Source organism: Phoca vitulina, unplaced genomic scaffold, assembly GCF_004348235.1.
Source record: "Phoca vitulina isolate PV1807 unplaced genomic scaffold, GSC_HSeal_1.0 scaffold7, whole genome shotgun sequence".
NCBI lineage: Eukaryota > Metazoa > Chordata > Mammalia > Carnivora > Phocidae > Phoca > Phoca vitulina.
The window spans coordinates 60526361-60535863 of record NW_022589710.1 but is presented as its reverse complement, the minus strand read 5'-3'; the positions used below and the strand labels follow the sequence as shown (position 1 = coordinate 60535863).

At 57.5% G+C, this 9503-nt stretch overlaps 1 protein-coding gene across 1 annotated transcript in view; it reads right to left on the bottom strand.

Moving 5' to 3' along the window:
- Positions 1-1383: 1383 nt before the first annotated feature.
- The window catches only part of RIN3 (Ras and Rab interactor 3), a 123197-nt gene continuing 115077 nt past the window's right edge, over positions 1384-9503 (bottom strand). Inside the window, exons 9-10 of the mRNA XM_032404692.1 lie at positions 5410-5573; positions 1384-2585 (exon numbers count right to left, since the gene is read on the bottom strand). Of these exons, the coding sequence (XP_032260583.1) occupies positions 2268-2585; positions 5410-5573 (482 nt within the window). The 3' untranslated portion in view covers positions 1384-2267. The remainder of the gene's footprint in view (positions 2586-5409; positions 5574-9503) is intronic.

The window sequence follows — 9503 nt, the reverse complement described above, 5'->3', positions numbered from 1 at the left end:
TCCTGTCACACCTCCCCAGGGGCAGAAACATCCAGACAAGGGGCGGGGGACGAAGCAGGTAACCCCACCTCCTGCCTTCTGGCCTCTGCTGGGTGGATCCCTGCACTGGCCTGAGGATGGTAGGCCCCAGACACACACACACACACACACACACACACACACACACACATATGTGCTGATCAGCCCTCTGGCAGCTTCTGCCCACTTCCTGGGAGCTGGACATGGGCCCGAGACACACACACACACACGTATATGTGCTGATCAGCCCTCTGGCTGCTTCTGCCGACTTCCTGGGAGCCGGACATGGGACCCCAGGGCTGGGCTGGGGCCCAATCTACCGTCTGGATCCCAAACCTGCCCCAAATTGGGGGCCCCACCTGGGCAAAAGTCCCCCTCTGACTCTCCCCATCTGTCTCAGGCCTTGCGGGAGGCAGTGGGCACTTGCTTACCTTATAGCTGGGGGTACCAGACTGCATAGCAAGCTCAGCTCAGGGCTGTGGGGAGCACTGGAAGCCCAGGTGGGGAGGGCAGCCTGCAGTCATGGCTGGCTCCCCTCAGTTTCTGGGTATTGGCCTACCTACAGCAACCCGCGGCCTGGGAAGTCCTGCTGCCGGCTGGCCGCATCTCACAGAGGCCTGGCCTGGAGCTGTTTGCTGACTGGCTGGATGGGCTGGTTGATGGCCAGGGGCTGCATTCAGGAAAGCCCAGCCGCCCTGCCCTGGGCACACTGCTCATTGCCATTCACTGGGGCTCCATTTGAACTTTGCGTTGTTCTCTGCTGTTTCCCGGGGCCTAGAAGAGGGCTGACGTTTAACAGGCACTTGACAAATACGTGTTTTTAGTCAATGCTGAGGACACAGACATGAATAGTCCAAATCTGGAGGACAAAGCAGAAGTATCAACAGACAACTGCCATTCGATGAGATGTCTCTTTGTGAGGAGATGTGGGAATGTGTACAAGCCCTGCCTGGCCAGCCGAGGAAGTCAGAGAAGGCTTCCCAGAGCAGACAGGCTTTGAAGGATGAATAGGAGTCAGACCAGGCAATGACTATAGGCAACGGTATTCCTGGGATAAGCAGCAGAAGCAGGAAGGTGTGAGAACATGCTTGAAAGGATACAGCGGCGGGAATGACGGAACCAAGGGCAGTGGGGAGGCAGTAGATGAGCAGGCCGGGGGGCAGACCGGGGCCAGAACCATGCGAGCTGAGTGGCTGATGGTACCCTACAGATTCTGTCAAAAGACAGGGCCCTCAGCAGAAAGGAGGGGGGCCGGTCTTCTGAGCCCCACCTGGGAAGGGAGTTAGGCATTAATGTGGGGTCTGGCTGGCTGAGCAGAGCTCTAGGCCCTTGAGGAAAAGAGAGGACATTTTTAAAAGAGCTTTTATTAAATTCTCCCCACACAGCATCTCTTGTCCCATTGCCACAGCCCCGGGCTGTGTCCACCAGGGAGAGGGCTCCATCAGTGTTCTCCGGTGGCTGGAGCTGGGCTTGTCCATGCAGGTGCGGAGCTGGCCTTGCTGGGCGGTCCTGGTGTAGGAGGGGCTCAGAAACCGCGGGGGAGGGTGGATGATTGTGGGCACTGGTAGCTGAGGGCAGTCTCCCCTGTCGGGATGGGGGGGCTTGTCTCCTCAACACACACCCTGAGATGCTCCTGAGATGCTGGGAGGGCCCAAAACACCCCAGCTCCATGGGGGGGAGGGGTGTGGGCAGCTGTGGCCAGGCCGCTCCTCCGAAGGACAGTCCTGGGGAAAGGAGCCCTTCCTGTGAAACAGGGAGGAGTGGGGGGCAGGGGGGTGGGGCAGAAGGACCGGCCTGCAGGGCTGTGAGGGAACAGGGGCCAGGCCGGGGCTCTGTTTGCTGCAGCTGGTGGGAGAGTCCCTTCCCTCTCTGAGCCTCATTTCCCTTTCTGTCTAACGAAGAACTTGGCCTCTGGGTGCTCTCACTCTCCTTCATGAAGGACGCCGGGCCTGCATGCTTCATATTCTCTTCTCGATTGTTCTGCCCTGATTGTTCTGCCCGGTTGGCCTAGGCACACTCAGGATGTTGCAAGCAAGTGTGACACGGGGGCATCCGATCCGTCCCACCCACCTTGGGAGTGTGTGTGCGCGCGCGCGCTCAGATGGGGGGCTCCTGCAGGCTTGCACTGGGGGGGGGGGGGGGCGGTGAGCGGGGGGGGGCCCCGTCGGCCCGCTTCTCGGCTCCGCCCCCCCGCCAGTCTTGACATGCGCCCCCCCCCTCCCCCGAGGGGCCGGGGGGGCGCCCGGGCCTCACAGGAAGTTGGGCTCCCGCACCACGAGGCAGGGCGGGCCCCCGCCGCCGCCGCCGTCCAGGGGCCGGTAGACGAAGTGGAAGTCGCGCTTGGGCTCGCTGCGCAGCAGGTAGCCCTTGATGCGGTGCGGCAGCGCCTCGTCGGCCAGCTGGAAGCAGCGCCCGTCCACCAGCACGAACAGCCGGTGCTCCTGCGGCCGCAGCACCTCGAACTTGTCGGCGCACTGCGCGCACAGCGCCTCGGCCGGCGTGTCGGCCCGCGACGCCAGCGTCCGCGACTGCTGATCGGGCTCCAGGTACGACACGCAGATGAAGTCCTGCGGGCCGAGGCGGGGGGGGCTGGCGTCACCGGCGGGGCCCAGCGGGACCCCGACCCTGCGAGCGGGCACCGGGGCGGAGGAGAGCAGTGGCCCTGGACGAGCCCATTGCCCTCTCTGGGCCCTGGGCTCTTCTCTAGGCACACAGGGGACGGCAGGAGCGGTCGTGGGGTGGGAAGTCGGGGCCCCTGCAGCTGACCCGGCTGTGTGACCCAGGCCGGGGTCCTTCTGTCTCTGAGCCTCGCCTCTCAAAGGGCCGACCTTGCAGGGTGAGTCAGCGGGGTTCTCGGCAACGAGGAGCGAGCGCGCCCCCTGGTGGCCAGTCGGCGGCCTCGCCGCCAGTATTCCTCCGTCACCCACTTCCCCAACAATTCCTCCCCACGGTCCCCCGGCACCCCCACCCCAGGCCCAGCGCTGCATAAAGAAAATCGAATGTGCAGACCCCAGGCCGAGCAGCCCACGGTGCAGCTGGGGCTGCTAAGGCTGGCGGAACTAGGGCTGGAGAAATCTGGGGATGGGGGTGGGGGCTCCGAGGAGCAGGGGGGCAGGAGGGGCGGGAGGCTTAGTGAAAGGGGCAGGGGAGCTGGGCCTGAAGGCGGGTTTAGGACGGATGGAGAGGGGCACCGCAGCAGCTAGGCGGACAAGGGTGAGGCCCTGCCTGCGGGGCTGGGGCTGGGAGCACACGCACAAACCTGAGCAGCACCTACACCTGCTTCCACCAGCCCCAGAGGGAGGGCCGTACGGTGGAAGGATGGGCCCTCCAGTTCCTGCCTGGCTTTGAATCTGCTCCCACCGTGTGACCTTGACCTCCCTGAGCCTCCACTTCCTCAACTGTAAACTGGGATAACACCAGCCCTTGCACCTTGGCTGTGCGGAAGCAGACAGACTAGCTGCCGTGCCCCGGCCCCCTGAGGGCAGGGAGGAGGCCGTGTGTGCGGGGCTGCCCCCTTGTGGAAGGCTGGGAACAGCACAGCTGTCCGACACGACCGCCGCTTAAGAGTGATTATAATTAGGGGCGCCTGCCTTCCACTCAGGTCACGATCTCAGGGTCCTGGGATCGAGCCCCACGTAGGGCTCCCTGCTCAGCGGGGAGTCTGCTTCTCCCTCTCCCTCTGCCCCTCTCCCTGCTCGTGTTCTCTCTCTAATAAATAAATAAAATCTTTTTTAAAAAAGAGTGATTATAATTATGGCTACAGAGTGGTGAGTGCATATGAGGCGCTGGGAGGAAGCAGAGGGGTGGTGCCCCCCGACTCCAGAGATAGTGCTGAGGGGGTCCCTCGCCCCCCATCCCGGGCCTCTCTCCTAAGCTTTATCTCCCCAGTGAGCGACACTGATGCCCTGCCTGGCTTAGCACTGGGAACCCACAAAGTAGAAGCAAGAAGTAAGGAGTCCCGTGGTCAGGCTTGGATCAAGAGTGCCCATATTGTCAGAGTCGGTGGAGGGACACGTGTCCCAGGAGGGGATGGGCAGCGGTGGTGGGCTGGAGCCTGCTCCTCCCAACTTAGGCTGGCTCATAACCAGCTTGAGAAAGCCAACTGTGTACATCTCTTCCCAATCTCAAGTTCAGTGATGCCAAGTTAGTAGCTTGAAGTTGGTCGTGGTGGGAGTATTTACACCATGGAAATTGACAGGAGATCGGAGCTGCTTTTTTTCTCCCCAGAGAGCCAGTTACTAACATTATCAAGACACCACTGAGTAGAGGAGGGGGGCATCATCTTGGTAGCCTAGAACATGTATTGGGGAGGCAGCTCATCTGGTCCCCAGTCGACCTATGCTGATAGGAAAACTGAGTTCCAGAAAGGGGCAGGGACAGCTCAGGGTCACGAGCAAGCTAGTACAGAGCTGGGTCCAGACCTTCAGCCTTTTGCCTCCCAGACCTGGGTTCTGTCTGTTACAGAGGGACCATCCTGAAAGCCAGCAGTGGGGTTCAGGTCCAGTGTGTTCTGGGTGCCAAGGGAGTGAGACTGAAGAGCTATTTCCAACTCTGGGTTGCTGCCTGGCTCGATGTTTTAATTCTCTCCATTCTGCACACAGCCCAATCCCACTCTGTCCCAGGCCCTGGGTGTGGGGCCCCTGGGACATGTGAGCCACGGGCCCTCCCTTCCCCAGCAATGGCTCCATACTTAGACAGTCATGATAAGGTTAGATATGTGCTATAATGGGGGAAGCAGCAGCAAGAAGCACAGAGGAGGGCATCTAACCTGGGCCGCAGGGAGTGGGGGACAGGTCCGGGGAGGTGGTTCGAAGAAGGCTTCTCAGAGGGTCTGTCAGACCAATGAGAATGGGCAGTGGCAGCCAGTGAAGAAGAGATTGAGCAGCATGGGCGGAGGCTGAGGACCAGGGACTTGAGCTCAGCATGTTCGGGGAACTGGGGGTAGCTTGATGGGATGCAGTGTAGGGGTGTGGGGGATGATGAGAGGGTAGGAGGCAGGAGCCCAGCCATGGCTTGAATACTGAGTGTGTCTAGGGAGAGGTGGGGCGAATGGTGGCTGGATTGGAGGGGCAGGGGACCCTGGCAGCTGCTGCATTTGTCCAGGGACAAAAGGGGCAAGGCTGTAGGTCAGCTCACGGGCTCCGCAAAGGGGGACTGGCAAGACTAAGTCCACATCTCCGGGCATAGTGGGCACTAAGGAATGTGGGATTAAAGTATCATCCCCCCCCCACCCCAATCCGGTCTTGTCTGCTCAACTCAAATACCCAATGTGTCTGTGATACTTTTCTAAAGCCCTGTCCCCCCCACCCAGCCGGCGTCAGGCTCACTGAGCTGGGGGGCCATGGGACTGGCGGCCCCTCCCGCCCCGCCAGCCCGCGTCCCAGGCGTCACCTGCACGGAGGAGCGCGAGGCCCGGGCCTTGTTGAGCGTGCGCCGGCGCTCCCAGCGGTGGATGGAGTCCTGCACCTCCATGCTCAGCTGCCGGGTCACCGTGATCTTGTCGTAGTTCTTGATGTGCTCCAGGGCCCCGTAGGTGGTGGTCAGGTAGTAGGACCCTGCGGAGACCAGGGAGTGGAAGCTGAGCTGGGACCTCCTCGCCCCGCCCCCTTCTCCAGGCTCCACCCACCGCCGGCGCCCAGGGCACACCTGCCCCTCGGTCACCTGCGCATTCGCAAGCTTCCTCAAGTCCAGCACCCCCCCCCCAAAGATGGTCTTTGGCTCCCCTTCAGGATGGAACTTCTTTTTCTTTTCTTTTTTTTTTAAGATTTTATTTATTTGACAGAGAGAGACACAGCGAGAGAGGGAACACAAGCAGGGGGAGAGGGAGAAGCAGACTCCCCGCCGAGCAGGGAGCCCGATGCGGGGCTCGATCCCAGGACCCCGGGATCATGACCTGAGCCGAAGGCAGACGCTTAACGACTGAGCCACCCAGGCGCCCCTGGAACTTATTTTTCAAATGAGTTTTGGAACGCCTTAAAATTTATTTTTTTAAAAGATTTTTAAATTTATTTATTTGAGAGAGAGAGAGAGACAAAGATAGTGACAGAGAGCACAAGGGAGGGAGGTGAGCGAGCACACGAGTGGGGAGGAGCAGGGAGAAGAGGGAGGAGCAGGCTCCCCGCTGAGCAGGGAGCCCTATGCGGGGCTTGATCCCAGGTCCTGGGATTGTGACCTGAGCTGAAAGCAGAGGCTTAACTGACTGAGCCACCCAGGCGCCCCTGTTTTAAAATTTAAAGGTCACATGAGAAACTGATAATCGTGGATGTCTTTAGCGTGGGGGAAAGGGGTGGCTGGGAGACTTCTCATCTCAGAGTGATGTGTGTGTGTGTATATAGACAGACAGACACACACACACATATGTTCTAGTCTAAAAAATACTTTTCAAAAGATGTAGAAAAATGTTAGTTATGGTTAATACTTTTACACACGATTTTTAAAGATTTAAGGGAAATAAAAAATTCAAATTCTTCATTTCTCCACTCCTTTTTTACTTACGTTAATTCACATGTGTTTCCTAAGGTAATTTAACCGTTCAGATACTTGGGCTGCAAAAATTACATGAGGTTTTAAGATAAAAGACAATCATTTGCACAGATGCTTATAAGTTCACTCTTCTTAACTTGCTAGGGGTTTGAATTAAAATGTTAGTGAAGCACTGACCTCATTGAGCCTTGTCACTTTAGAGAGACGGAGGGTACAGCTCTTCCCTGGGCCTCCCTCCTGAGCCCTTTAGGGGCTGGGACAAGGATTTCTCCTCTTGGTTTTTTGTTTTGTTTTATTTATTTATTTATTTATTTATTTGCTAGAAAGTAGGGGGGAGGGAGAGGGACAAGCAGACTCTGCGTGGAGCCCGATGAGGAGTCTGATCTCACGACCCTGAGATCATGACCTGAGCCAAAATCAAGAGTTGGACGCTTAACCAACAGCCCCGCAGGCGCCCCCAGGACAAGGATTTCTGACATTAGGCTGATTCTCCTAGTGACCTGTGCAAATCCCATCTCCTCTTTTTTTTTTCTGAATAACTGAACTTGACTTTTGTGGGGAAGGAACAGTTAACTAAAAATGCTCACTTCCCAGACTCTCCTGCAGCTCGGAGGGCAGGAGACCCCATTCTGGCTACTTAGATGCAAGTGGAAATCCGTGGTGGTGGGGGAACCTTCAAGGAAAGCCTTCTGAAAGGGTTGCTATAGCCTTGGGTTTTTGCCTGTCCTCCTTCCTCCTGCCTGGAACACGGAGGTGAGCCCCGAGACACAGCCGCTGTCTGCAGATCAGAGGTGACCAGCGCAAAGACAAAGGCTCACATCCTACAGAACAATGGAAAGAGATGGGTCCGGGATTTCCTAATGACAGGGCTAAAAACTGCCATTATCATCAGTTGCTTCTCCTAGGTCTTCTTTTCTTTTCTTAAGATTTTTATTTATTTATTTGAAAGAGAATGAGAGCGAGGGAGATCACAGAGGCAGAGGGAGAAGCAGACTCACCGCCGAGCAGGGAGCCCGATGCGAGGCTCGATCCCAGGACCCTGAGATCATGACCTGAGCCGAAGGCAGACGCTTAATGACTGAGCCACCCAGGCGTCCCCACTCACTTTTAAACCATTATTAGTTACATCGTGAGTTATCTGCAGCCCCAAGCATTCCTGTTAGATTGGATGACGCTGCCTCCATATGCCTACAAATTCCACACCGATATGGAAAGAAGCTCACAGCCTGGCTGGGGAGGGTGTGATGCTCATGTCAAAGCTGACATAGAACTTGGGTTGGTATCCCTTATCGGAGAAGAGCCAGCCTCTAAACCACTCATGTGTCTCCCTTTCCAGTGGAGCTTAAAGCTAGCTGTGCCAGGAACCCTTCCCTGGCGCCGCCCTCCCTGGCGGTCCCGAGAGTCCCTCTCGTCCGGCTGGCGTGCCTCCCAGGCCCTGTGTCCCAGCCGTGATCACGTCTGCCGGGCTGCTGATGGAGGAGCTGAGTGCAGTGCATGGGCTGACAGAGCGTTCAGTTTTGGAGTCTGTGTCCTTCAACAGCCAGCCCTGGGATCTCGGGGGAGTTACCGTCCACTCTCTGCCTGTTTCCTCATTTGCTTTTCTGAGGGTGTTGTGAAAAGTAAATAAGATGAATACTGTCAAGTGCAGGGCTTAGTAAGGTGTGAGTAACACAGGTGGTTAGGTGACCTAAGACAGAAAGATGCCCCGGGGCGGCAGGGGGGTGGGAATCTCACCCTCTTGGAGCCAACTTCCCTTTGACATCATGCCATGCAGTACCTGCCAGAACCACTAGGTGGCAGGCGACCCCCCCACCATGAGTTTGGGAGCTGGTTGTTCCCTTTGGGGAGAGTGTTGTCCTTTGATGAAGAAAACTCACGACCCCTATTAAGATATTTGTACAGCATGGCCAGCCGTCAGTTAGGGTGCAGAAGGGACGTGGGCAAAGATGTGCAGGAGGGTGCTTCTAGGAGAGGTTTGGATTTTGAGCCGGCTCCAGCCAGGTGCCCAGAGCTGCCTGGGTCTCCCCGGCTAGCTTTTAATTGCCCAGAGTGGTGGGAGCTGCAGAGAGAGGCTAGAAGGGGGCCTGGGTCCCATCTGCCCAGCCTTCAGGCCCCCTCTACTTCTAGGAAGTCCCTGATCTTCCATGCCTGATAAGCCCGTTGCAAACAAAGTGAGACCCGATCACTGGTCTTTTACCAAATTAGCGGCACTCGGAACCAGCTGAAAGAACATGAAGGTCTCAGAGGGCACAGAATCAGACTGTCGAATGCAGAATGCTGGAGCGCCCAGTCAGCTTGAAAACCTCAAATCTAGCCCAGCACATGCACTTTCCCAAGCCAGAGAAGTTAAGTGACTTGTCCAAGGTCTCCAGCCAACTGGAGGCAGAACCGGGACGGAAATTCTGCCTGCAAACCGCTCTTCTTATTACACCTGTGTTAGTTCTGTTAGAATGGAGCAACTGAAGTTCTCTTGAGTGAGGACTCCCCAAGGGCCGGCCCTTGCCCCAGGCATCTCTGAGTGTCTCAGAGCACCAAAGGCAGGGGCTCTGCGTCCCTTTACCCTCTAGGCAGCCTCTTCTTCTTAACCAAGCCTCAGGGGCTTTGGGGATGGAGTACCCTCTGTGCCACCAGCCTGCTAGGACAGGAGGCAAAGCTGGGGAAACTCAGGAACATTGTCCCCCCCCCCCCCCCGTACCTTGTGCTCTGTCCTTCCGCCCCTAAGCCCAGATACTTCTAGATGGAGATCTGCTAGCTGTCAGACTTGACGGGTGGAAGCCCCTGCCCAAGCTAGAGACCCCCACGTCCTCTCACTACCAGGGGGCCAACACCTGTGAGGCCGGGCCTGTTCTGGGTGCTGTGACTTCCCACTTTGGCTCTCAGGGTACGAACAGAGAGAGGTGCAGGGAGGCCTCCCTGGTTTGTGCTCCATGATATAAAGTATGTCCTCTGGCCCTCAGAGCTGCCATGGGCAGCATCTGTCACCGCTGTGGCGGGGGGGGGGT